We start from the raw sequence: 26,892 nt of genomic DNA, 5'->3' as shown, positions 1-26,892 counted from the left end.
GCTTCTAGTGCTGTTAAGTGCAGGTCCTGCAGCCTTCCTGGTGCTCAGCAGCAGCTTGTTTACACCCCTTTCCCAGCTCCACTCTCTGCTCTGCACTTTATTTCCAGTAAGCTCCTGACTTGCTGTCACCTCAGATAAGTCACTTTTCCATCCTCTGCTTTCCCAGCTGTGGAGGGAGAATTGTGCCTCTCTGCAGAGCTGAGAAGCTTTGAGAGTGCCACAAAAGGAGCCAGATACAGGCTCGCTCTATTCATTGTGCTTGACAACTCAGTAAATAAAACTTCACTCAATTGCTCGCTCTGTAATTCACATATAAAAGACCTGTCATTCTGATCTCTCCCACACCATGCTTGAAATGCAAAGGATGGAGTGAGACCTTCTAGTAAAGCAGCATAATTTCAGCACAGTGCAAAATGGGCTCTGAGGATATTGTCATAAATAACATAATGCACCTGCCTTGGCAGGAAGAGCAGAGGGCACATGTTGAACCTGCCTTTTGTCACAGCCTTCCAGAATTTAACGTTGATCTTGTGACACTTGATAAGCCTTCTGGACCCTCAGAGGGTACAGGAAATAGTCTGGCTTTCCAGAGGAAGGCAGCAGTTCATGCCAGTGGGGTGCCTGGTTTTTCCTCCTCGAGTTCGAGAGGAATTAATAAATATTCATCACCTCCTGTTATCCAGGTTCTTACACCTTCAGCTTCAAAATGCAGCCCAGTCACTGTGCTGGGTGTCTCATCCCTGTGCTGAGGGAGCCTGTTGTTGTTGCAGTGTAAGTCCCTTGGGCAAGGGATGTCTCACATTCTCTCTGGTTTGTCAATGTGCTCTGAGCACACAGTTGGTAGTTGGCCAAGAAAGGCTTTGGTGGTAAAACCAGCTTCAGATGTTCCCACCCTGCTCTGGGGTTCGCTGCCTCCTCTCCTGTGCCAGAAGTGGCACAGGGAGAGAGGTTGTGCACATCCAGCTCAGGCATCACCCTCTGGACAGGGGCAGTGGGCAAGGAAACGCCTCTCTTGGGGCAGAAAGCACCAGGTGGGTTGTGGATGCAGAAGATGGTGGATGGTAGCTGTGGTCCCATTCCAGATGTTCATCCCAGCCTTGAGACAGTGGAAGAATCATGGCTCTTGTCTGTGTGGCCGGCGTGGAGGACGGTTGGGGTCTCTCACGTGGTGCTGGTAGCCCTGCAGCACCTTGGGGAAGCACGTGAGGAGCAGAGGGGTGGATTGGAATGGCTCTTGCTTACCGGGATGGTGGAGCCAAGCAGCGTTTCCCACTGCAGAGCTATCCCACGAGGCACGGGAGAGCTTTCAGCACCGTGCTGGGTTGTGCGTTGGGTCATTGCTGGTTCCTCCTGGGTTTCCTGCAGAAAACAGGACTGTGCTGGGCTGAAAGCCAGCACTGCCTAGGCCCTGGATTTAGGGAGCTAGGCTTTGCCAAGCTGCTGCACCCCACTGTACCCCTGACTCCTAGTGTTTCCAGGCAGGTCAGTATGGACACGATCAGACCTTGCCTGTCTGCGCTGCTTTCCCTTCCCTGTGCTCACCTTCTCGCTTTGACCTTTCCCTTCCCTCCTTGTGTCCCCAGTGAATGGCTGCCAGCCCCTGCCAGCTCTGCCCTTAGAGCTGCCACTTGTGATTCCTGAAAGGCAGAGAGAGTGAGAGCCTGGCAGGGAGCAGTCATTTGTTACAGCAAGTTTTTCTTTCCCCCCCTTTCTTCAGATACAGTACAAAGAATCCCTCTCTGCAGTCGGAGACGGTTCATTACAAGAGAGGGGTAAGCCAGCAGTTCTCCCTGCCTTCCTTCAAGATTGACTTCTCAGAGTGGAAGGATGATGAGGTGAGTCTCTTCTCAGTGTCCCCTTCTTTCCACACCCCTCTTGTCCCAGAAGCACTGGTCTCCATTTAGTGCCATGAAGTTACGGCTGGAAGACACTTTCTCCCAGCTGCCAGAGTGCATTTTGTGGGTACTTGGGAACTTGGCATTCATATCAGGCCAACAAGGAGGAAACTTCTGATGTCACTGATCAGCTGGTTTAGGAGAGAGGCAGCAGAGATTGGCACTGGAGCTTTTCCTGGAGGAACCTGCCACTCCTCAGCCTTCCTCTCCCTGCCAGCCAAAGAGCTCGTGGGAACAAATATGTGTTTCAATCTCTCTCTTTAGGTGGGTTTTAGGTCTAAGATTTTGGGGTTTTTGGCTGTTCCTCTGCAACAGTGGTCTCCAAAGTGAGGTGCATACGAGGCAATTCACTGGGGTGCAGGAGGAACTTCAGTAATACGTTTATATACCTCGTAAATGATAAACACACACATATTGGGAATATGTGCTCAAAATATTTTACTGGTGGAGTGAATGATCAAAGTAGTCTGGAGTACGCTGCTCCAGTGCTGTTTAATGGCCACATCCTGCACTATTAACTGCAGCAGGACAGTGCTGTGAGGGGATATTCTCCTTCTGAGGCAGATTCACAGTGGTGCATCAATGTCCTCCTCTTAGTTTAACCCATAACTGCAAACAGATCAGGGCTTGGTTTTAATTAAACACTGTGGCTATTCCTACACAGCCAAATTTTGGAGTCCTGGTAATTTTGGTTTCTTTGGTATCTTTTCAAAATTCCAAGCCAGGCAGTAACTCTCTGCTTCTTGAGCCTCTGAGCTTTGGCCCAAGGGCTTCCCCTGCATGTGACCAGAGCAGGGAGCCCTTGGGCTTTCCCCTGCTCTGTGGAGAATTGTCAGAAGAGATTTCTAAGGCAGAGGAGTCAGTCTGTAGCTGCTGATAATATATTTGTTCCTGTGGACCCCTCTCCCAGAAAATCAACACTGACAGAGTGTTCAATTCCTGACCCAAGCCTGTGTAAGAGCATTGTGTGTGTGAACCCTGGTAGATAGCTACCTATTTAAAAGAAAAATTAGAAAAAAGAAGGGAAAAAAAAAGGAAAAAGTGATCTTTCATGTATTTTGAAAGATTGAATAGCTATTGTCTTGAAATTATAACTATAATCAGTCCCGTGCCTTAAAAAATGCTGTGGTGGTTACCAAGAGCCTGCTGAGTCTGGTCTCCTGATGTCTTGGCTTCTCTGCCAATAGATGATTTCACAAGTTCAGCCTACAAAAGCCTGGAAGAGCTGCTTTTCAATCCCTTCTGTTGTCTGAGAGAGCTGGAAAGCAGGAGCTGAGATCCCTTTCTTCTTAAAGAATTGTGAAGCTTAATTTTCACTTTTGTTCCTGTCAGCAAGGTTTTAACTCGAGAACTAAAGTCATGTCCCTTTGACAGCTAAAAGGGAGAGATGCTGTAGAAAAATGAGCTTCCAGCTCCCCTTGCTTGTTCTGCTGCATCCTCCTCTTTCTCTTTTTCCATTGGTGCAACTGGAGCTGGAGAAAATGTGGAATGAGCACTGTGATTTGGAAGAGTTTCTCCTCCCATTTTAGCTCTCTCACATCAATCTTGGTCCTAAATCTTACACTGGCCACCAGAATGCAGCCCTTTTATCTGGGATAGCTGACAGTGTGTACACTCAGCTGTGCACAGTTTCACATTTCAGATTTCTTGCCAGCTTTGTCCAAAACCCCCCCAGATTTACTTCATATTTTTTACTCAGTGTAATACTCGGATGTGACGTCGTTCTTGGCTGGCCCACAGAAGGGACAGTAATGTCATGTTGGGTTGTTCTGTGGAAAGCTCTATAAAAGTTTGCTTTGTCTTCCCAAAACACTGCTTTGCTTGGAAGTTACAGAGTATGGCTTGTGTTGAGCCAGTTGTGCTCGGGGCCGTAAAAATTAATGGGAAATGGTCCCTTAAAGAGGCCTTTTGTGTTTGAGAACTCCAAAGTTTGTAAGGTAAAGCAACCTCAGTTCTGTGATGTGACTTTCCCTCCAAATGGCCAAAGAACAATTTCTGTCATGCAGTAATAAATCAGAGCAGGAAGCAAAGCCAAACCATAAGCTTTTTCAGCTATTTTAATCCATTGTCCTGGGTGAATTTTCCTTCTGTGCCGTGCCAGAACAGTTCAAAAATGCAAGCTGGAAAACAGTGGCTCAAGGAGTCTGTTCTGTAACAAACACTGAGAGGTTAAATGAGATTTTTTTTTTTGTTTGCTCTGTTTTGGAAAGAGAACAGGTGTGTTATATCCCAGTGTACAGGTGTCATTCCTTTCAGGATGAACATTGAGGTTGTCATTCATTTTCAGCTGTTAGGCTCACACTGAGGGTCACCTTACCTGCAGTCTGGGTGGTTTGGGTGGCCATTTGTGCCAGTGGCTGCCTTGTTAATTAATTAATTAATCTTTTGAGGGACTGGCTGGAGCGAATCACGCTGCAAATGATATATTGGGTCTGCAGGAAATTTGGGGGAGCCCCAAAACACTACCTGGATGGTGCTGCAGCACTTGGAATTGAGTCTCAGTTTTCATGGGAAAACTGAAAACAGACTACCTGGAGCACCACAGTGAAATGACATGTTCTTTTTTTTTAAGTCCTGGCAAGAGATGAGACAAAAATCTCCAAGTCAGTAATTAAAAAAATCACCAGAAATCCAATCTCTGAGCCACTTCCATTCCTGGCATAGGACAGTGTCTGTAAGGTTGCCTTTTCCTTGTGTTTCTAAAATGACACAGAGCTTCTGAAGTGCTTTAATGAAGTGCAGGATAAAGGGAGAAGTTGAGTCTGTTTTCCTTGCACTCAAATGAGATCTTAAATTGTCACTCTCACCAATTAGAAGGTCGAGGACTTGAATTTCATGACATACCAAGTGATGGAAATCAGTCTGGTGTTTCCTTCAGGAATGTGAGCTTGAAGTTTGACAGATTTTTCTCCTCAGGAGCTTCATCCAAGAGTCAGGGTCAGTTTTGTGCTGTTGGGAGCACAATGCACTGCTGTGCTAAAGCCTCGCCTATCCTGCCATACACAGGCAAAATTGTGGCATTAAACACATTCCAACAATCTGCTACAAATCACTCAGGAGGCTTTTGGGATACGTGAATTAGTGAGAATTAAATACCATTTGAGACCAGGGGCTGGGGGGCCTGTCAGAAGGGACCTTCATTGCTCTGCTGTTACGAGATCTCCAGTGTTGTCTGCACCCACCCTGGTGTGACCTCAGCTCGTTTCTGTCCCCGCAGCTGAACTTTGACCTGGATCGTGGTGTGTTCCCTGTGGTCATCCGGGCAGTGGTGGATGAAGGGGATGGTAAGCACGGTGCTCTGCTCCCTTGGAATTCTCCTGGCTCCCTCTGAGCTTAGGTGGCTCCTTGGAGAGCCTTTCCAGAGTAAAAATATTTCAGGAGTTCACCTCAACTTCCCTTTATTGAAAGGGCCTGGTTAACCATGAGTTCTTGCATAAGAACATACTTCTAAAATTAGCCTGCATTTTGTACAGGAAAAATGGCCAGGTATTTAGTGTTGGAGTGGTGTTCAGGAGAGCTCCTGGCTCTGGCACCGATGCCAGGCACAAATTGGAGCAAATTACTTCTTTATTCTTTGGGTTTTGCTTTTTCAGTTTGTAAGAGGAGGAGGGAGGGAGTATTTTCTCCCTTGTTAGGGTAAGTTATCCTCATAAAAACCTAGAAATGGGCAGAGAAAAGGAAATGGCTTTAAAATGCTCAGGTTACTCTCCAACCATGCAACTTCACTGAGCAGTTTGAAATTCTCCTGGTTTTTTTCCCCAGGGTGATGAATGGTTACAATAAAAGAGTGTAACCTTTGAGGAGAAATAATTCCTAATTATTTAAAAATAGTTTATAATTATTATTATTTGGTGATTATTTTTAAAGTGGATTGCTGCTTTGGAGGGGGATGTCCAGTAAATATTTAGATTGTTACTCACCTTGCACAGTATTTCCCTTAGTGGGGTGTGTGCTTTGGGGCTCCACGTGTTTGCACTCACATGAATTGTCAACAATGAAAAGGGCACAAGGAAGCCACATTTTCTCTGAAATTGGAGGGGTGTCGTGGCCAGCAGGGCCAGCATTTCACTTCTGTGACATTTTTTACAAAATTTAAGGTGATTAGGAAGGAAAAATAATCCGTTGTTGATCACATTTTTCAGGTCAGTCACTTCCACAGTTTCTTATGCTGTAGATGTGAAAAAGCCCAGAAACTCATTACATTATTTTTACAGTCTAACAAGCAGACTGAAATAGAAGTGGATGAACCAATTAAAGTGTGACTAACAAAGCACAGTGCAACATAAAGGAAATTACTTGTAAAGTGCATCTATTTTTAGTGATTTCAGGCACTGTTAGTAAAATCCACATATATGTATATTTCTTTACCATAATGTAAAACATCTTCATGGAACTTTTGGCAAGGTATTTATGCTCTCTAATGTTGGGCATGTCTAGAAGGATCAAAAATAGAACAGGAGGCAGCATGGGAAGCATACATTTCTGCACATACCGTGCCCAGTCTTAGCCAGTAATGTACTCTCATCTGTTTTAATAACCTGGAAAGGCAATTGCTTTTAAATCCTCTCCTGGAAAGAATATCAGCATAAAAAATATGTGACACTTGAGCGAGATTTGAGGAAATTGTTGTGCATTTTGGTTCTTTTTTTAAACTGATGGGCCTGGAAGGAGCTGGCCTTGTGTGTTTGGAGCACCTGGAAAACTACAGCTGGCCTGTAACTGCTTGTGTTTAATCAAATTGGGTGGTGGTTCCATGCCTTCCCTTCCCTCTGTGACTCCTCCACCACCTCTGCCTCCCATTTCCATACGATGAGTCTGAACAGAATTAAGCAAAAAGGCCCAACCAGTTGGAGCTGAACAGAACCTCAGAGTCCTGAGTGAGGGAGACTGGGACTGTACCTCCCCTCCCCTGCTCTCTGCTTGCTGAGGGAGCCAGGAGTGCACTGTTGAAACCTCTGACAGCCCCTTCTCAATGCTATTGGATTAAGAAGGAACTCTGGAGTTTGGAAGAGGGGGAGATGTGATGTTTATCTTTGAGGGAGAAAGTCAGAGAACTGGGCAGAAATGCCTCAGTGGCTGGAGCTGGCATGAGAAAGAAATGTTTTACAAGCGTGTCTGACTAGAGTGAAATAAAGTGATAAGGGCTGGAAGTGCTGCCAGTTGCTGTTAAACCAGATGGATCTGTGATAAATTCAGGTAATTAAACCCAGGAATGTGAGGGGAGAGCAGAATCCCACTGACGGCTTTGTTTTACTTTCCCTTTGCAACCTCTGAAAACCAAGGGGGATAGTTTGGAGCAGCCAAGAATGGCTGGGTAGGGCCCACCACAGAGCCCAGTGAGATGAATCAACCGGGCAAGATAAGTTTTAAATGCAGGAGAGATGAAAATAGAACAGTTCAGAAATGTCAGTGGACTAAAATGCAACTCTCAAGGTATTTTTATGCTCGTGCTGTTTACAAGGTTTAACCAGATCTGCTCTTTCCCTCCTTGCAGTGGTGGTTGAGGTCACTGGTCACGCCCATGTTCTCCTGGCTGCGTTTGAAAAGGTAAATGAGGTCTTTTTTCCCTTTGTCCTTGTGTATGTAAACATTTCCACGGGTCATTGGTTTGTATTTATGTAACACTTAGCCCAACGGAGTCCTGGCTGGTGGTGTAGTACAAAGAATCTCTTGCAGCAGCTCCTGTGCAGCCTGTAATTATCATTTGTACCTGAGCTGGTCACTCAGGTAATTGCAGCTGCTGTTTCCTGTGGAAGTTGTTGTCCATGGCTGCTGCCGTGCAGTTTTCCAGGGCAGAACTGGATCTGCTGTGTCCAGACCCTGTTGCACCACTGTTTGGCCTTAGTTTACACACAGGGCCAAGCCCTTGGGAAGAATTAGGACACATCCTGCACGAGGACTGTGAGCTTCACTGCTCTTGGGTGGTGTGTTTGATGCAGTGACCACTGCCTGCGTGTTAAGGCCCAGCCAAGCTGTGTGTACAAGCCTTGACAACAAACTCTCTTCCCATGATAACTGGACCCTCAAAGGAGTTGCAAGATGCATGTGTGGCTGTGGTAACACTGCACACACGTACCCTGGGCAGGTGATTCTTGTGGTGACAAGCTGAGGTGAGGCCAGAGATGCTGGAGCAGAGCTGGGCATGTAGAGGGAAGCAGCACCAGTGCTGTGCTGTTGGAAATTCCCCACTTCCAGGCTGGCACGTGGCTGACCTCGGTATCCCAATCCACTCAGTTCCTGTTGTATCCCCGAGCAAGTTGCCAGGTCTTAATTCTCTTCCTCCCAGGTGGATAATGTGGATAGTGAAGAGCTGAGTCAGAGGGCACGGGAAGCACAGTCAGTCCTAAGGAAACCATGGGGCTGGAAGATGCTTTAAGTGTTCTAGGTTGCTTTTTGTTGGACTTGATCTGTGAAGAAAATGAGGTTTCCAGTGTTAGAAGGGTTGTTCTGAGCACTGGCTCTGTAGGTGGTTTTACTCCTGGCAATTAGAGATGGGCAACTGCAGCACCCCTGGGATTAGGACAGGGATGTTATTCTGGTTTCCTCCTCCTCTGATGTGGAAAAGCAAATCACACTGGAATCCCTCAGTCGTAGTTCAACCACTTCTTACTTCTCATCTTCCACTGAATGCTTAGAACAAGATTAAAATCTCACTTTTAATAAAAAGTCATAGGGCAGAGTACATGTTGAGTTCATCCTCCCTGTTTGATTAAAATATGTTCCTCATCCTTAGAGTAATTGCAGCTTTTGAAGTGTAGGTCCATAAATCCAGGGGAGGTCCCTGCTAATAAGCACTGCTGATCCCCCAGAGGACAGACAGACCAGCAGGACCTGGTAACTTGCTATTTATATGTATCTTTAAGATCAGAATAACAACCTTGGTCCTTTGTGTAGTTTGACCTTGCAACTCTTGCAAAGGTAGAAACTCGTTTGCCCAAAAACAGGACTGTTCTGTCCTTGGTGTGATGTTGTTGTCCCTTCCTTCTGAAACTCCTTCAGCAAACAGATGCTCATCTGCAGATGAACTCTGCAGCTGTTCACAGCAGCAGGACCTGCTGAAGCATCCCCTGAGTTTCCTTTGCTGCTCTCTAGACTGTGGCACGGGGGTTGATTTCTTTCTTTAGTGGCCCTTGTGGATGATGGGGAAAGTAGAGCTGGCATCACTAGTTCTGGCACCAGGGTTTACAGAATTGTTCCAGCTGTGCCTGCTGCCACTGAGGACATGAGAGGCTCACGGCTCTGAGGATGTGGAGCACGTGTGACTTCTTTCTGACTCTGTCCAGTGGACAGACCTTGTTCTCAGCCTCTTGCTCTGTCAGGGCCTTGGCCTCAAGAGTGGCTCTGTCTCTGGATGTTATTTAGGGTGTTAACAACTGTCCCCTGCCAAGTCGTGCTGGACTGGCTGCAGAAGTGTCTGCACCCAGCTAGACTGCTTGCAATCTGAAAGCACTCAGTGTGCTAGGGCAGTTTTGTCGTGCTCTGACCACTTCAGAAAGGTTTAACTTGAGCCAAGACTGCACTGGAGCAGACGAGGTGTGCTCCAGTACCCTGTCCCACTAACTCTGCTGGGAGGGATTGCCATCCAGGCTGTCCTGGTTATACACCCCTTCCCCTCCCCATGGCTGGCACACACCACCTCTGAGCACGAGTCTGTTTAATTTACTTTATTTAACCAAATTTTTATTTGATGTTATTTTTCAGCTGTTTAACATGTTCCCTTTCTTTGTCCTGCTAGCACGTTGACGGCAGCTTTTCCGTGAAGCCCTTAAAACAGAAGCAGATTGTAAGTACCTGTTTTCTGTCTGCTCTTGGTGACAGACTTGCTGGTGTCCCACTGGTGCCTGACTGTACCCAGTGGGAAGGTTTGGTGCTCTCTGAGAGCCTGAGATCTCACCTCATTAGCTCAGATATCCCAAGCCAAGGCAGTGAGCTGCTGGCAGCCCTAAATGTTGCCCTTTTGGATCCCATCCCCGTGTGATGTGCAGAAGTTGGGTAGTACCTCATCAAGACTGAAATTGCATCAGTCCTGCATAGACAAAAATTCATAAGCAACTGCTAAGAGTGCCAAGGATTTCAAGTTTTGAGAAGAACTCTGGTAGTGATCCTGCTGCAAGGATCAGCTTAAAGTGTCTTGGAGAAAGATATGAGATTTTGGTGGTTGATCCCTTCACCCTTAGGCATATGCAATGTTCTGCTTTAAATGTTTGACTGCTCATGATGGATGTTTAAGGTTTATTGATTTGAATTAAAAGGCCTTTTACTACCAAGAAGGTCATTAAGTACCTTAATAAGACACTCCTCACTCTAAGATGTTCCTTGCCAGTCCCCAAATCAGAAGAGAGCCACAAACAGTGGCAGTAATCATATATGAAAATGGCATTTGGTAATTCACTGTTTGGCTCCCCAGCTCTGTGCACAGGCTCATGGCCTGTCCATATTGGACATCTGACAGCACTGTTGGCCCTGTCTCCCAGAGCTTTATCCCAGTGCCAGTGGTGCAGCCTGAGTCAGCTCTGAGCCCTGTGTGTCTCAGGCTGATCTGTGCTCCCCTCTCTGCCTTGGTGCTCCCCTCGGCTGTGTTGCAGCACAGTCTCCTGGCTGGTTGATCAATGTGGGGCTCACAAGTATTTTTAATAGAATCAGAGACTGTTTTGGAAGGGGGGGAGTCTGTCAGGTGTGTTGAGGGCAGGTTTGTAGTGGGAACATCCAGGAGAGCTGTGCCTCGGCTGGAAGATGGAGCAGAGCGATGTGATGCCAGCAGTGCCTCTTCCTCACATATTTTTCAGGTCAGAGTGTTTGTCAGCTGATGAAAAGCCACTCATTTATCCTGTTTGGGGTTTTTTGGGCGGAGGGGGTTTAATGTTTTTATCTCTAAACCAGTGCTTACATGGTGTGAGCTCTCTGAGGCAGTGTTGGGTTGCTGTGCATCCTTCTCCATTCAGCACTCCAGACTCCCCACATGGAGGGCTGTCTTGCTGGAAATGCTCTCCAGGGAAGTTGGTTAGCTGACTCCTGCAGTGAAACACTGAGTGCTTGTCTGTCTTTACTGGCAGAGCATGGAACCTTCCCACTCAGTGTTAAGTTGTGGCTACTTTTTTTCTTTTTTTTGTTAGCAGTTAGTAAAATGTAACGTTTCTAAGTTCTCTCCTGGGGCTTTTGGAATAGAAGGAAGCTCTTGTTAAAGAACATAGAGTGCCACTGACACTGAGATAGCATCTGCACCCTTAAAAGCATAGAGCAAAGGTGCAGAGTCTGTGCCTGGAGTAAACCACGTTATAACATTGTACATTCTTTGCCATCCCTGCTTTCCTTGTGTCTTCCCCTGCCTGCCATTGCCAGGATTGTGGGTACCTTTTGTGGGCATCCATCTCTAAAGCTCTTTGGGAGCAGGAAGCAGCAGCCCATGAGCTGAACTGCCTCGTGCTGTGTTCAGTTCGAGTGTAAGTACCAACCTGTTTACAGAAATTCAGCCTGGATGAATGCAAACAGATGGATCAGCAGAAAAACATAACCTGGACTTGGCCAGTGGTTCCTGTGTGCATCCAGTGAGGCTGTAAATAGCAGCAGAAGCCTTTGGAAGGATGACTTTGTGTGGAGTGGGTTGGAGAAGGGTGAAGGTGAAGGACTGCATTGACTGCAATCATCTACTCCTTCTTAATTACTCCTACTCTTTTAAAACCTAGAGTTCTTTTTACTAAGAGCTGTTGCACTGCTCACCCTTTCCCTGCTGGGACATGCGTTTCTCAGGATTTTTGGAGGAAAGCAGATAAAAGGAACGCAGGCTCCTGCAGAGTCTTTGGTCTCTCCCTCCCTGACCTCCTCTTTGCTTTGAGCTGACCACTCCTGCACTCACCATCGCTCATCGTGATCCTCCAAGGAGTCAGGAGCTGTAACAAGGCTCTCTTGGAAATGCCAAGTTACAAAAGGACATTTCCCACATAATTGCCCCCGAGACTTCCCGGGTGAGCTGTGAGCTGCTGCGGAGGGTTTCGCTCAGCAGTCCAACAGCTGATCTCATTGCCGTGAAATGCAGGCCCAGAACAGATTGTCTGTGAGCTGCACACTGAGTTACACAGGGAGGCTCTGGAATTAGTGTGTTAACACTGCCATGTGCCAGCTCACAGCGTTTCTGAACTGGCAGATGGGCTGGGTACAGCTCCCTCCTGCCCCCTTCTTGGCATGTGTCATCTGCAGCACTGGAGTCCTGTGGAAAAGCCACTGCTCTTCTGAGCACCTGGCTTGACTAGAGAAGAGGGGAGAGGCCAGTTACACATGGAGATGCCAGAAGCCCTGGGATTGACAGCTGTTGTGGCACTGGGGTCCTGGGGGCTTGGCTTCACTGCATGTTGTCAGCTGGACATGGAGGTGGCAGGAAAGTGTTTCCTTCCCCTGCTTGTGATGTGTCTGTCTGGTACTTGGCAACCCTTTTACCTGTTGCAAGGTTTAGTGCAGGCAAAGCAACACATCCTGCTCTGGGGAAGCTGCTGTGGAGCACCAGATCACAGAATCCCAGGATCATTTAGGTTGGAAAAGACCTCTAAGATCATCGAGTCCAACCTTGGACCAACCAGAGCAGAGCACTGAGTGCCATGTCCCGTCATTCCTTGAACACCTCCAAGGATGGTGACTCCACCACCTCCCTGTACGGCCCTTTCCAGTGTTTAACAACCCTTTCTGTGAAGAAATTCCTCCTGATGTCCAACCTGAGCCTCCACTGCTGCTACAGATTCCTCTGCAGAGCCTCCAGCAGATCAACACTCTCACCCAACTTAGTGGGCCTGAGTCCTTGGGGACCAATATCTCTGTGCTTCCTTGTAGAGGCTGCCCCTCACAGCTGTGAGAGGCTCATGCTGTACTTGAGGGCTAAGCTGGAGAGCAGGGGAGAACCCCCAGTGCAGAGGGACTTGACCCATCAGCCCTCCTTGTGTCAGTGCTGTGGTTCAGTGCCCAGGGGGTTTGCAGGCAGCTGCCAGTTTGCAGAAGTCGTGGCTTGGGGGGGAGTGTGTCCCTCTGAGTAAACCTCCAGCTGTGCCTTAGAGCACTTTCTGCCACCACACCTCCCGTTTTAGAGGTGCCACCGAGGGCCTGGGGATGGCAGTCAGTGACACTGCACTAATGTAGGGTTGTCCACTGAGTGCTTCTCGTGCTGAGGGAAATGGTTTGTCTGTCCTTAGAAGCCTGACCCTGTGCTCCCAGGGGATGGGCAGGGAGGTGATGTGCCACCAGTGGTGTGCCAGGAAGGAGCTGTTGGCGCAGCCTCTCTCTGCTCAGGGTGCAGAAAGAAGAAATTCATCTTGGTTGAAGTTAAGTAGTACTTCCACAGAGGACTGTGGAAGGCCGATTGCCTCTGGATTATTTAAGCTATGGGTGTGTATTCCCTCTTGATCTCTGAGAAATGCAGAGTTCTCATTTTTTAGATTGTTTTGATAGCCCAGCTGGCCACTTCTGGTGCTCCCTACCCACACCAGGCAGGGTGGGCAGCACTTTTTGGGCAAGGAGAGAGTCACTCTCCACTCTCATTCTCTGTCCTTCGCTATGTTCGTTATCTTCCACGTTGCTATAGGGAAGCTGTGGGTGTAACATGGACAATTTGACACGAGGAGGGAGGGAAGGTGGTCACAAATGGTCACAAAACAGCAGTGACAGAGCAGCTGGCACTCCCAACTATTGTCTTCTCCCCCAGGTTGACCGGGTGAGCTACCTGCTCCAGGAGATCTACGGCATTGAGAACAAAAACAACCAGGAGACCAAGGTAAAGATCCTTCCTGAGCTGTGGGTTCGCAGCCTGCACCTTCTGCTTTGGAGCCCAAACTGTGGGGATTGTCAGGGCCATGTGGAGGTGAGAGAAGGGGCCTCCTGAAACACCTTCCTGAAAGACCCAGCTTTCTACAAGCCCTAAAATCCAGTGCTCTGAAACACCCCCATGGGGGTGTTTCAGAGCACTGGATTTTAGGGTTTGTAGAAAGATCTCTGTGTGTGTTGCTGCCTCCCTGTCTGGTGTCTCTGCTCCCTTGGCTCCTTCACGTTCTCCTGGTTGGGAGTTCTGCATGTTCCTGCAGTGTTCCAGAAAACTGAGCTCTCCAAGGCTTGCCAGTATCCAGAGAGCAGCCTGCATTCCCCTGCAAGAGGGAGCACAGCATCCCTGAGGGATGTGTATGCAAATGCCAGGACCAGAAACATTCCCATCTTGAGGCAGGAGCTGCTGCAGGATCCACAGGATCTATTTAAGAGGATTGAAGGCTTCTTTTTAGGGTCCTCCAGGGTCTTGTAATGATTTTCTCTTGATCCAGCCATCGCACATTTGTGGCCTGGGACCATTTTGTTCTTCCTGGTGTGCTCAGCAAACTGTGTGACTGGGGCAGGAAAGAACCTCCCTCCCTCCCAAAATACCTGAGGAGCAGGTGTGGGCTGTCTGTCCCACCTGCCTGGCCTGTTCTAGCCCTGGTGACCAAAGGGACCTCGTGAAGTGGCACCAGGTGAAGGTGGAGGTGCCCCATGCTGGGTCATCGTGGTTCTGGCACAACTTCTGTGACGTGGGTGGGGAGACTGTGGAGTTTTCTGCTGTCAGTCTTGTGGTTTGGAAAGTGCATTTCTCCTCCCACCAGCAGTTTGATCAGTGTCTGTAATCCACTTTGGGGGGCTCTGAGTGACTGAGACACGAGTGTGGTGCACGGTCCTGTTGAATGGGTGCACACAAGCCTTTTGACCAGGGTAGCTGTGGGCAGGTGAACATCCCAGGCTGGTTCTGAGGCTGCACCAAAGCCTGTGCCAGCACAGCAGCTGGTGAAGATGCACAAGAACCACTGACTCCCTCACTTGTTCAGAGCACGTGTGGAAGCTGGGCTGGGCATGGCTGGAGTGCCTCCTGCTGTCCAGCCCTGGGGCAGCCTGACCTGCTGCCTGTCCAGCTCCTCGTGGGGCTGCTCTCAGTGTGGGGAAGAAAGGCTGGAGTGCCAAAGAACTTGCTTCCATGCTGACCCTGGAGCCACCAGGCTGGAAGGCAGGAGCTTGTTCCTGGTACCCTTCAGCTGAGGGGATCCCTGCCCCGAAGGGGCTCTGGGGAAGGACAGCTCTGCCCTGAATTCCCAGTGCAGTGCCCTGGCCTCTGGCCCTCAGGGAGCAGAGCCCTGGGAGGAAGGAGTGTCCAAGCAGGGCTGTGTGGGCTGGAGTTTGCTCTCCTTCAGAAACCCCCACTGAGAGCTGACAAAAGAGAATGCCAGCTCTACCACAGACTTTTGGGTGGGAAATCTCCCCAGGCTCCGGCGTCCCTTGGCAGTTTGGCACATCCCTGACCATTCCCGTGCCGACGTTTCCCCTCTCCTTGCAGCCCTCAGACGACGAGAACAGCGACAACAGCAACGAGTGTGTGGTTTGCCTGTCGGACCTGCGGGACACCCTCATCCTGCCCTGCAGACACCTCTGCCTGTGCAACTCCTGTGCTGACACCCTGCGCTACCAGGCCAACAACTGCCCCATCTGCAGGCTCCGTGAGTCCCCGTGGGCCTGGAGACACGGGCACCTCCTCCACTTCTCTTAGGGCACTGCAGGCTGTGAGAGGGGACATGTTTGACACAGCCCACCCCAAGGCTCAGCATCCCACTCTGCTGCTCCCATCTGGGGATAGATGAGTGGCTCTTTGCCCAGCACCTCCCTGGCTGCTTGTCCTCTCCCTGGGATGGGCCTGAAGGTGAAGGTGCCCTGAGCTGTGCCATGTCGGCAGTTCTTGTGTGGAAAATGGAAAATGTCCCAAAGGAGGGGATGCAGAAGCTTTATCCTGAGGGTATCTGGCCCAGACAGCAGCCAACCCCACCGGAGGGCTGTCTAAGTACTTTTTTTGGTTTTTTTGGTTTTTTTTTTTTTCTTCTGATAACTTTGCTTTCACCAGGAGGCAGAGATGAAATAAGTCAATTTGGAGTCCTTTGCTTTACCAGGAGTTAGGAGGATCTGCTTAACCCTTGCATTACTTAGCTCCCAAAAGATGGAAGAAATTCAGTACCTGTTTCGACACTCAGTCAGCACTTGCTGAATTCCATGTCTGTTCTCAAAAGCACAGGGGCATAGGAATCTCCTGAGAAAATGCCCGTGTTTTTGCTGGAATAGGCAGATCATGTGCTTTACCCCCTGCCTGGTCTCTGAGGTGTTTGATTGTTTCTGACTGGTAATTCTGAGGAAAAGAAAAAAAGAGCCTAAGACAGATGTTTGGCCTGAGGAACTAAGTCTAAACAGTTCAAGCATGGCAAAGATGCAGTAACCAAGAGCAAGATCTTACCACAGGAAGTGCCAGACAGCTTTGGCTATAAGTGGCACATCTTAAAACAGTTACAGCGTTATCTCATCTGCAGGGGAGCACCTTGTATTTGTTTGGAAAGTGCCCCCGTGTCAGACTTCCTGGGAACCTCCTTCTGGGGAGTGCAGAGGCAGCAAGGACAGATTTGTGCCTCTGTCTCTAGGCTGATCTTGCAGTGGCTGGGTGCAACAAGAACCAGGGGAATGCCTGACAAGTGCTCACAGCTGCATCAGAACAGATGTCTGGCTCATTCAGGGCACAGAGGAACTGACAATATTAAAGATTTGCAGATAGAAAATGGGGCTGTGGGCAGGGGGTGGAGATCAGAGCTGTGGTGGTGGGAGGACCAAGGGATCTCTGTGCTGGAGGCAGGAGTACAGCACTAACCCCCCAGCCGGTGCAGAGCCTCTCACCACCACAGCCCCTGGCAGGCACGGTGCTTCCAGTGCCAGCTGGACCCCAGGGCTGAGCTCTGTGGGGTCTGAATGAGCCCAAAGCCCCCCACCCATCCTGTAGATTGCAGTGCACTCCCCAGGCCAAGCTCACGTTTTTCTTTCTGTATTGTTGAATGACCCACCCATAAGGGCAACTTCTCTGGGCCTCTACACTTGTGCAGGGGAGCTCCCCCGTGCCAGCAGCGTGTCTGTGGCAAGGCAGGGAGCTCTGGCAAGGCCTGGTCCTGCAGGGCTGTGCAGTCACCTGGCTCGTGTTCCCTCCCAGCCTTCCGTGCCCTGCTGCAGATCCGGGCGGTGAGGAAGAAGCCGGGGGCTCTGTCGCCCGTGTCGTTCAGCCCCGTCCTGGCACAGAGCGTTGACCACGACGAGCACTCTGTAAGTACCTTGGGACCCTGGGGGACAGAGCCTGGGTGCTGCTCTCGGCCCGAGCAGGCGGCTGGTGGGTGCATCAAGCCTGGCCTGATGGCTGGTGAGGCTTCTTGGTGTCCCAGGGACCTCAGGGGGTTGGCTCAGACCCTCCACCGAGGGCATCCTGAGCAGTGCAGCCTTCCTTGTCAACCTATGAGACTGTGGGGTCCTGGATTAGTGACACAACTAGATTGGAGGAAACAAATCCATAGAAACCTCGGGCTGAGAAGATTCCTTAGGGCCTGTCCCAGCAGAAGAGTGGCAGACTCTGGGCATGACAGGCTTGGAGCTGGGAAAACAGGGCAGGGGGGTTGCAATTTGACTTGCCCACATCACACCAATGAAATGCCCTTGGCACTGGGGTTCTCAGAAAGGCCTCTTTTTTGCAGCCTCCCTGAGTGCGTTGGGACACAGCTGAGGGAGCGTGGGGTGAGTGGTGTGGTGCTGGTGGCCTCAGGGCCCAGCTGCATGTGCCCACTGTGGTGAGGGCAAGCAGCTCTTTGCCTGAGCTGGCTCTGGTGGGGCACATGAGATCAGAGTGAGGAGGAGAACCACATGTAGGTCATCTTACAGGCTTTCATGGGAACAGATGCTGTCACAGAAAAAGGCTGCCCTCTGCAGTGTTTCAGCCCTGCTGCCTCCAGCTGGGGCTGAGGAACAGGGCAGGGCAGAAACCCCGAGGGCTGCTGTGAAGCAGAGCACGGTGTGTGGAGGAAGCAGGTGCTATCACCTGCAGCGAGGAGAGGAGATGCTGCTGAGTGTCTCTTCCTGTCACTAACCTCAAGAAACAACTTCCTTAAAACGTGGTTTTCTCTTGACAGCGTCCCTTTAAGCCCCTAAAGGTGAGCTCTGTGTCCCTGCCCAGCAGGAAGCCTAGGAGGGGAGTGAGAACAGTAAGTGGCCTGGGGTGGTTGCACTGGGCTCCCGCGGCGTCACCTGCACGTGGCAGTCACACACACAGGGCTTGCTGACACGCTGGGTCTGACCTGTGCCCCTGCCTGGGCTGTGACACTCCACCTCCTGCCTCCACAGTGGCAGTGAGACACTCACACCCTGCACGGATCATCACCAACCTCCCTGGTTTGCCTGTGGACAGCAAGCGAGATGGAAGCAGCTTGTCACCAGGGTCTGACACCGGCTCTCAGGCACTGTTCCCAGGTCCTGAGCCTGGATGATTTATAGTCCCTGACCAAGATATTGTCACATTTGCATAGGACTGTGGCCAAACTGCTGTCCCCCTGGCTCACCCAAAAGCTTCCTTGCACTTGTCTCATCCCCTCGACAGTTTGGTGTGGGCACATCCTGGAGTGGTTTCCAGCCTGGTGCTGGCATGCAGAGGTAGACAAAGAGGCACAGCTGGAGCAGGTCTTGCCTTCAGGAACACTGGCTGCAAGGGGCTGGTTTGCTTTTTCAGAAACAGGAGGGATGGAGCTTGTCTTGTCTGGGGACTCCGAGTTGGTGTGGGATTGAGTAACCGGAACACTGTGCTGGGAACAGCACGAATGGCAATTGTGGGGGACCAGGAGCTGGGCAAGGGAAAGGTGAAGGAGGCCTCAGGCCAGGAAGTTTCTGTTTGTGCCCTCTGTGTACTCCCATCAGATACAGCTATGGCTGTTGTTGGTATTAAGGAGGTTCTCTCTTGCTCAAGCCAGCCTAGATGTTCGGTGTTACAAGGAACGTGGCTTGGTGGGCTTGTCAGGTCTGGAGAAAACCAGGCTGGGTTCAGGTAATGAGGCTCTTGCAATCTTGGCATGATGTGGCTCTCTGCAAGCCTCCTCCAGTGAGCAGCAGTGCTCCTGGGTGGGGTAAGTGTCCCAGAAGAGAGCAGTGTCTCTTAGGGTTGTTTGAAAGCTCAGTAACTTGCAGTGAGGGTGTTGTAGCCATGGGCTGAGAAATCCTCCTCCAGCCTCTTGAGCTGTGCCATGGAACCTGAGCTTTCACCACCACAACCCAAAATAAGCGCTCTTTAAACCCTCAGGGAGGACACGGGAGAAGTGGAAGTGGTGTAGGCTCTGAGAACCTTTAGCTGGTGCACCTCTTCTCCCCTCCTCCAACTCTGTGTTGGTGACACCGGTGGTGCTGTGAAACAGCTGCATGTTCCATGGCTGAAAGCACAAAGTGAGGTGTTCATTGAGCTGGAAGGGTCTCTGAACCACTGGAGGAACTTCTAGGAGAAAAAAAATCCAGATGTAATTTTATAGCAGCTTTTTAGGAACTGGCTTTCTCACCCTCCTTGCCCAGCTCTTGAAAGTGCATCAGAGGGCTGCCCAGCCACGATCCAGCTTGCTGGGATGCCCAGTCTCTCAAAGCAGTGCTCTGGAAACTTGCCTGGAGCATCAGCAGCTTTACAGCCCTGAGGGAACGAGTGGCTGTGGCAGGGGAAGGAGCTGAGGCGCTGTGGGAATGAGGGGGAAGGGCAGGGCTGGGTGGCAGCAGGGCCTCCCTTTTCCAGGGGGGTTCCTGCCTGGTGATGTTTTCCCAACATCCCCTCTCTCTCTTGCCTGCAGAGCTCTGACAACATCCCTCCAGGCTACGAACCCATTTCCTTGCTGGAGGCGCTGAACGGGCTCCGCTCCGTTTCCCCCTCCATCCCCTCTGCTCCCCTGTACGATGAAATCAGCTACTCCGGGGTGGTGGATGGGATCCCTCCCGCCAGCCGCCCGCTCGTGGCCATGGACAGAGCCCTGGAGAGCGGCCACCAGAAGGGCAAGCGCAGCAAGTCTCCAGACAGGTCAGCATGGGGACAGGGGACACTGCAGGCCCTCAGGGCTTGTGGCCACGTACTCTTGGAGCCAGGAGAGGGCCCTGCCTGCTCCCGTTGCTGCTGAGTTGGGATTTTAGGAGGCCAGCAGGTACTTGTGCCAGGGAGAGAACTGGGACATTGTCCCTGTGTTCAGCCTGAGGTTACAGCTTGGGTCTCCTAAAGGCTGGCTGTGCCACCAAAAGAAATAGTATTTTTATCAAGGAGACTTTAATCTTAGAATCGTGGAATGGTTTGGGTTGGAAGTGGTCTTAAAGCTCATCTCATTCCAGGCCCTGCCATGGGCAGGGACACCTTCCACCAGCCCAGGTTGTTCCAAACTCTGTCCAACCTGGCCTTGGACACTCCCAGCTTCTCTGGGCAACCTGTGCCAGGGCCTCACAACCCTCACAGGGAAGACTTTGGATGGAAACGTCTCCTTCCCAATGCACTTAGTCCCTCAATTTGCATCTGACATCCAAACCTTGTTGGAATTCAGCTTTCCATGGAGCTCCCCAGGGGCAAAAGAATGGGGAGAGAAGTGACTTGAATTTCAGAGTACAAAGAGCTGAGCTGAGATCCTGTAGTTGTTGTCTGAAGGCTCCTCTGTTGGCCTTGGCATGGAGGGTGTAGGTGAGGGACCTGAGCTTCTTGCTTTCCATGCAGAGGCAGGTTTGTCCAGGCTGTGTTGCTGTGCCAAAGCTCGGCACTCCTTGGCTCTGTCCCACTGTGGAGCCAATACAGGAGGCCCTGGTGAATTCAGGGAGCTCCTGCTTGTGGGCTTGTGCTGCCCCAAATCCTCCAGGAGCTGTGGTGCTGGTGGCTCCCTGCCAATGGAGTTTCTCTTGGCACACAGCACACTACGGTCCCCCTCGTCCCCGATCCACGAGGAGGATGAGGAGAAGCTCTCCGAGGACTCCGACTCGCAGCCGGTGCTGAGCGGGGCTGAGCTGGTCCTGAGGGAGACCAGCTCTCCAGAGGTGAGTGGGGGCTCTGCTGGGGAGCTGCCCCAAGCCACAGCTCTTCTGGGGGGGCTTCTGAGACAGGGGAGGTGTCTCGTGAAGGGCCATTGCCCAGAGCCTTGGCTGCTTTATTTACCCCTAGGGCTCCGTGGGGAAGGATGTAGCCACTCCCTGTGCCCCCGACCCCTCTTTGGGAGCAGAGGCATTGGAAAAACACTCTGTTGGAGCCATGTCAGAGCTTCCTGGGCAGTGTTTGGGGCAGGGGTGGGAGCTGGGCCTTGCTGGGCTGTAAAACCCCTCCATCCCAGCCCACAGTGCCACGGCATTGAGGGGTGGCTGAGCTCCTGCTCTGGAACAAATCCCAGCCCCAAGTGCAGCTCCCTGGAGAAAGCCAGAGCAGGAGAATGGCACAGCAAAGGCTTCCAGCTGCAGAAATAACCTGTGCTGTCCCTCCTTACAGAGTGTGGCAGGGGAAGAGATGGAGGAGGCCTCGCCTGTGCAGCAGGGTAGGTGAGAACCTGGCTGTGGGTGCAGCCAGGCCTTGGTGTCCAGTGCTGTCATGGTGGGATGGGGACAATTAGGGAATGAACAAATGAGCTCAGAAACATCCAGTCCCCAAAATCCATCTCTGAGCCTCTGTGCTTAACCAGGGAAAGGTGCCAGGGTCTCTTCTGGGGAAGTGGGGGAAGGAAAATCCACAGATCTCCCTGGTTTATTTGCCCAGCACCTCACCTTGCTCTAAGCTCTACTCAAGTAGAGCTTTTTCATGCCCTGGGGCTGTTTCCTTGCACCACCGGGGTCCTGGTGAGAGCACAGTCACAGTACTGGGCACGCAGGATGTGCCCCGTGTCTTTGGGATGGATCTCTGGTGCTCAGCCAGCACCCAGAGGGCACAAGGATGGGATGAGAGAGGGGTAATGGGCACGTTTGGGGCCATGAGCCCGCGTGTGAAGAGGTGGCCCTTTGGCACTGTGATCTGGGCCGGTCTGACCGGCTCTCCTGGGACCTCTGCGGGGCTGGGGGGGCCTGGGGAGCTTCCTCACGTGGAAGATCTGCACTCGTGCCGGCCAGGAGACCCCCGGGGCTGTGCTGGGGCTAAGCTGGGGGCTGAGGGGCTGTGCTGTGGCTGGTTGCAGGTGGTGGCCGCCCACCCTCGGTGGAGGACGTGCTGCAGGACGGCGGCTGCGGCGAGAGCCGGGGTCTGACACGGTCCGAGAGCGACCCCCCGGTGGACGTGTTCCTGCCAGGTAACGGCCGCGCCGCTGGGGCTGGAGCTGCGGGGCTGTGCCCGTGGCTCCAGAGCCTGGGGGGGTTGGGGAGCGCGTTCCTGCCCAGGGGCAGCCCCAGCTGCACCATGAGATGGGGCAGGAGCACGGGCTCTGCTTCCTCCCCGGGGGCAGAGCTGTGGGCGAGGGGGGATAACACAGAGGTAACTTTGCCCCGCCTTCTCTCTCCTCCTCCCTCACCCTCGTGTCTCTGTCCTTCCCCTCCTTTCTCCTCTCTGGGCTGCAGCCACTCCATGGCACTTCGTGTGACAAAAGCCTCCTGTGCGCTCCCAAATGTGCTCCTGCTTCTGGGCAAGGGAGGGGAAGCATCTGGGCCGGTTCCTGGGGGTGGGGCAGTGTTGTCCCCGCGGGGCGGGGCCCCGTGTGCCCCTGTGCTGTCCTCACCTCTGACTGTTGTCGTTGCAGCCTGTTCTCTTCCGTAGAGTCGCAGTCTGTTCTGAGTTACCTCTCTAATGTCTCCTTCCCTCTCTGTCTGCCTTCCTCCCTCCTGTCTTGGGCAGCACTGGGTCCTGATTCCTGCTCTGTTGGTATAGAGGAGTAAGCTGGTATGTCTTCTCATTCTTCTTTACTGTTGTGAGGGGCAGCAGGACCCCTCCTGGGAGTGTGGAATGGGGCTGGTCCTGGCCATGGGGCAGGGAAGGAAGGGGCAGCAAACCAGCCAGGCTCTGTCCTGGGTCCATTCCCAGTCCTGGCACCAGCATCCCTTCTGTCCCTGTGTGCCTGGACCCCAGGCAGGGCAGCAGAAACCCCTGCCCTTCCCACTGGCTTCTGCTGCCTCATGGGCACCGTGAACACCGTGCTGGTGTCCCCAGGCTGGTGACAGAGGGCGTGTTGTCCCCTTAGTGTCCTGTGTCCCACCCCGATGCTGAGCCTGCACTGGAGGGGATGGAGCTCTTGGCTCCAGCCCCGTCTCCCTTGGCCAGCCCAGGGGAGGAGGGTTTGGCCGATCCCTCTGCCAGCCCCTTCCTCTGCCCCCAGGGCTCTCGTTTCCGAGGCTGAACCCCCTTCTCCTCTCGCAGGCTCATCCGACTACACCAAGACGCTCCCCGTGCGCGGCACCGGCAGCCCCGTGCAGCCCCTTCTCTTCGAGCAGACCCGTCTGCACCTGGAGGACGAGCAGGGCCTCCCGTGAGCGGGGCCGGGCCCTGCCGGAGCCGCCCGGCCCTGCCCGCTACCCCCGGACACGGTCCCGGCACAGCCCGTGCATGTTCCCTGGCGGTGGGTCGGGATGGGGCCGTGTTTCCCGTGGGCGGTGTCCGTGGGGCCGGGCGGGGCGTTGGGTTCCGACGGGCAGATGAAGGACGGACACTACCGATGTATATTTTGTACACAGCGAGCACAGCCCTTTGCTGTCACTGCCCCTGTACAGACAGAGCCGTGGCCTCCCCGCCGTGCCGGGCCGCGGGGAGCGGGGGCCGCGGGGTCCCCCCCGGCCCGTCCCGCAGGGCCCGGCGCTGCCCACGCCGTGTGCCTTGTTCTGCTTCTGCGGGGGGGCCCGGGGCGCGTCCCCCCCACCTCCCGTCTATGTTTGTAGGAATAAACACGTGGAGCAGCCCCGCCAGACTCCGAGTGCAGGGGGGAACAGGGCGGGGAACGGGGGGATTGGGGGGCCCGGGCGGTACCGGGGGCTGCGGGGGCGTGGTCTTGGGATGGGGGCGGGGCCGGTGGCTGAGGGGCGGGACCGGGAGCAGCAGGGCGGGGCCTGCGCGCGGCGGGGGCGTGTCCATGGCTGGGGCGGGGCCAGGGCGCTGTGGGCGGGTCCTCCGTTCCGTGCCCCGCCACGTTCCCGTCGTGCCCCTCGCCGTCCCTTCCCCCCGCTCTGGGCCGCGATTGGCTCTCTGTGGCGCTCGGCGCGCGCAGCCGCGCCCGCCCTCCCCGGTGCCCGCGCGCCGCCCGCCCCGCCCCGCCCGTGCGCGCGCGGCGATTGGCGGGCCCCGCCGGCGCCCATTGGCCCCGCCATTGGCCGGGCGCGGGCGGGCGCGGCGGGCGCGGCGCGTGCGCGGAGCGGGCGGCGGTGGCGCGAGGCGATGGCGGCCGTGGGGACGATGGCGGCCATGGGCCCGCTGCCCGCCATGGGCGCGCTGCCGCCGCTGCCCACGCTCGGCGTGCCCGGCGTGCCTGAGCTCAAGCCGCTCACGCGCTACGAGGCCATGCGGCTCGGGCCCGGCTGGAGCCACTCGTGCCACGCGATGCTGTACGCGCCCAACCCGGGCATGCTGTTCGGCCGCATCCCGCTGCGCTACGCCGTGCTGGTGAGGGCCGGGCGGGGCCGGGCCGGGAGCGGGGCCGTGCCTGGAGCGGGGCCGGGGTCGGGAGCGGGGCCGGGAGGGCCCTCGGGCCGGGCCGGGGCGGACGGGGCTGGGCCGGGCCGCGGGTGCGGGGGCGGCGGGTGAGGGGGCGGCTCCGCGGGGGATCCGAGCAGGGCGGTAGCGTCAGGGAGGGCCCGAGCCCGGGCCCGCGGGCGGTGCGGAGAGCCGGGCCGGCGTCGCTGAGCGGTCCTGGATGCGCCGGAGCTGGAAGGGCCGCCCCGGAGCGCCCCCCGCGTTTCTCCGGCTCCTCCGGAGGCTCCTCGGCCCCCCCTCGCCCCCCGGCGGGGGCCCCGCCGTGCCCCATTAACACCCTGCGCCTCTATTGCAGATGCAGATGCGATTTGACGGACTGCTGGGCTTTCCCGGGGGGTTCGTGGATCGCCGTTACTGGTCCCTGGAGGACGGTCTGAATCGGGTGCTGGGCTTGGGTTTGGGCTGTGTGCGCCTGACGGAAGCTGACTATCTGTGCTCGCACCTGACAGAGGGGCCACACCGCGTGGTCGCGCACTTCTACGCCAGGCAGCTCACCCTGGAGGAGCTGCACACCATCGAGATCAGCGCGGTGCATTCCCGAGACCACGGGATGGAGGTGGGACACCCGGGAGGGGTGTGCGAGCTCTCACTTAGCCCAGGGAAGGCGCCGCTTCCTCCTGGGTCTGCCGGGCGGCCCTGGCCAGCCCGGCCGGGGAATGCACCGCAGGTAGAGCTGCCGGGGCCGGTGCCAGCACCGCCCGAGGCATCGGCGATAGGAGCCGGCCGGGTCGCGCCGCGGGCTCCGGAGCGCAGGGAGCTCCGGCTCCAGCCTTTCCCGGGGCCTGCCCGTGCAGGGAGGAGCCCGTGTGACCCTCGGCCAAGGGATGTGGCCGAGAGCCGTTTGCAGCTGGGGGGGATCCCCCTGCCCTGGGCTGAGTGCCCGGACTGGACCGTGACCGCGGTGTGGTGATGTCGCTGTGAGCTGAGTCCTCCCCGGCCCACATGGGGGTCGTGCAGGGGCACCTTCCTCCTCCTCCTCCTCCTCCTCTTCCTCCTCCCGGGCAGCTGAGTGTGGCTGAAGCCCCGGGGCAGTGTGAGACACCCAGGGCCTCCCCCTGCGCCCCCGGGCGCTCGGTGGGTGTCACAGCCGCGTGAGCAGAGCCAGAGGGCACTGGGTTGTGGCCTGGGCGAGGGGACACGGGGCAGCTGTGGTGTCCCCACACGGGGCAGGGGCTGGAGGGGGAAGGGAGACTCCCCGTAGTGGCCTGGGGCAGCGGGATCCCCCCCAAAGGGGCAGGATGGGGGAACCGAGCCAGGGCTGGGATAGAGGGCTGGGCAGGGAGAGCAGGGCCTTGGCGGGGAGCTCGGGAAGGGGCAGCACTGGGGCTGAGCTGGGCTGAGGGCAGGGAAGGGCAGGGGCCGGTGTGGAGGGAAGGCAGGACCTGGCAGCGGGCCTGGGCCGTGGGCTGGCGGGCACTGGGTGAGGGTGTCGGGACAGAGGGGTGCGGGGAGGGGGGGCTGGTGCTGCCGTGGCCCTGCTGAGCTGTGCCCTGTGCCTTTGCAGGTGATGGGCATGGTCCGGGTCCCCCTCTACACCCAGAAGGACCGCATGGGCGGGCTGCCCAACTTCCTGGCCAACTCCTTCGTTGGAACAGCCAAGTTCCAGCTGCTGTTCGCCCTGAAGATCCTGAACATGGTGCCGGAGGAGAAGCTGGCCGAGGCGGTGGCCGCCACGCAGAAGCCGAAGAAGGTGGCCATCGATCACGCGGGAGGGGCGGCGGGACACCTGCACGGCCACAAGGCGGGCAACGAGCTGGGCAAAGCGGGCAACGAGCTGGCGGAGCGGGCGGAGCACCCGGGCGCGGTGCAGGCGGGGGCCGAGCAGCTGGCGGGGCTGGAGGGCCAGGCCCTGGCGGAGCAGCTGGCGGGGGCAGAGGCGCTGGAGCAGCCGGCGGGGCTGGGGGCCGATGCCATGGCAGAGCAGCCGGTGGGCGAGGCGATGGAGTGACCCCACCGTGTGTGCGCTCCAGTAAAAGTGGGTGAGCCGAGAGACTTCTACCTTTCCGACCCGGGGCTGCAGTGGCTGCCCACGCGACCCCACTGCCCAGCCGGGAGGGTCTGGGTTTGTCTGAAGCAGGGAAAAGCGATTTATTTTTATGGCCATTAAACTCTTAGCGAGCTTCCCAGATCAACCTGCACAGCCCCTGCAGAGAGTTCATGTGCTTACGTGAGGGCGCCGGAGCCTTAGAATTATGCTTTGATTTCAGGGACACGCTGCTGCTGTCAGGTCCCCCTTTCGTTTTTAAGGAACAAAACATCTGATTTTTTAAATGCCCCGTGTTGACTTGGCTGCTGGCAATGGGCACAGCTGAGGGACGGGGCTGCTGGTCAGGCACCTCTGCCCATGTCAGCGACCAGGCCCCGCTCAGGGTGCCGGTGCAACACAGCAGCTGTGCCATGAATTCCCTCTGGGGCGTTAGGGGTGCTCATGTGGGGCCCTACCTGGAGATCTGTGGGAGCAGGAAAGTGGAATAAATGGCTTTGCTGAAAGTTTAGCACTTGGGATCGTTCTTGAAG

General features: G+C 54.5%; 2 protein-coding genes across 5 annotated transcripts in view; both read left to right on the top strand.

The window, feature by feature from the left end:
- MGRN1 (mahogunin ring finger 1) overlaps positions 1-23,587 on the top strand; it is a 48,474-nt gene extending 24,887 nt beyond the window's left edge. The window contains exons 5-17 of one of the 3 annotated variants that reach the window (XM_050317680.1): positions 1,718-1,835; positions 5,113-5,179; positions 7,390-7,442; positions 9,631-9,678; positions 13,579-13,647; positions 15,223-15,382; positions 16,903-17,012; positions 19,553-19,776; positions 20,642-20,765; positions 21,208-21,253; positions 21,884-21,994; positions 22,534-22,578; positions 23,053-23,587. In XM_050317680.1, the coding sequence (XP_050173637.1) occupies positions 1,718-1,835; positions 5,113-5,179; positions 7,390-7,442; positions 9,631-9,678; positions 13,579-13,647; positions 15,223-15,382; positions 16,903-17,012; positions 19,553-19,776; positions 20,642-20,765; positions 21,208-21,253; positions 21,884-21,994; positions 22,534-22,574 (1,171 nt within the window). In that variant the 3' untranslated portion in view covers positions 22,575-22,578; positions 23,053-23,587. Of the gene's footprint in view, positions 1-1,717; positions 1,836-5,112; positions 5,180-7,389; positions 7,443-9,630; positions 9,679-13,578; positions 13,648-15,222; positions 15,383-16,902; positions 17,013-17,866; positions 17,939-19,552; positions 19,777-20,641; positions 20,766-21,207; positions 21,254-21,883; positions 21,995-22,533; positions 22,579-23,052 lie in introns of all 3 variants that reach the window. The other 2 variants (XM_050317681.1, XM_050317679.1) reach the window with 2 other exon arrangements.
- Positions 23,588-24,043: 456 nt separating this feature from the next.
- On the top strand, positions 24,044-26,870 carry NUDT16L1 (nudix hydrolase 16 like 1). 2 transcript variants are annotated; one of them, XM_050317728.1, is made up of 3 exons: positions 24,044-24,285; positions 24,671-24,931; positions 25,880-26,870. In XM_050317728.1, the coding sequence occupies exons 1-3, from the start codon at positions 24,061-24,063 to the stop codon at positions 26,321-26,323; spliced, it is 930 nt and encodes a 309-aa protein (XP_050173685.1). In that variant the 5' UTR covers positions 24,044-24,060; the 3' UTR covers positions 26,324-26,870. The 2 variants fall into 2 exon arrangements, with proteins under 2 accessions (XP_050173685.1, XP_050173686.1); XM_050317729.1 differs by lacking the exon at positions 24,671-24,931 and having other exon boundaries at positions 24,046-24,285.
- Positions 26,871-26,892: the final 22 nt, after the last annotated feature.

Source organism: Myiozetetes cayanensis, unplaced genomic scaffold, assembly GCF_022539395.1.
Source record: "Myiozetetes cayanensis isolate MyiCay16 unplaced genomic scaffold, myiCay2020 scf20-37, whole genome shotgun sequence".
Taxonomy (NCBI): domain Eukaryota; kingdom Metazoa; phylum Chordata; class Aves; order Passeriformes; family Tyrannidae; genus Myiozetetes; species Myiozetetes cayanensis.
This window is presented reverse-complemented; position numbering and strand designations above follow the sequence as displayed.

Coding starts and splice junctions, on each gene's coding strand:
- NUDT16L1 (XM_050317728.1), top strand. CDS start 24,061: ATGGCGGCCGTGGGGACGATGGCGGCCATGGGCCCGCTGCCCGCCATG. Junction 24,286..24,670: donor CGCTGCGCTACGCCGTGCTG/GTGAGGGCCGGG, acceptor CCTCTATTGCAG/ATGCAGATGCGATTTGACGG. Junction 24,932..25,879: donor CCCGAGACCACGGGATGGAG/GTGGGACACCCG, acceptor GTGCCTTTGCAG/GTGATGGGCATGGTCCGGGT.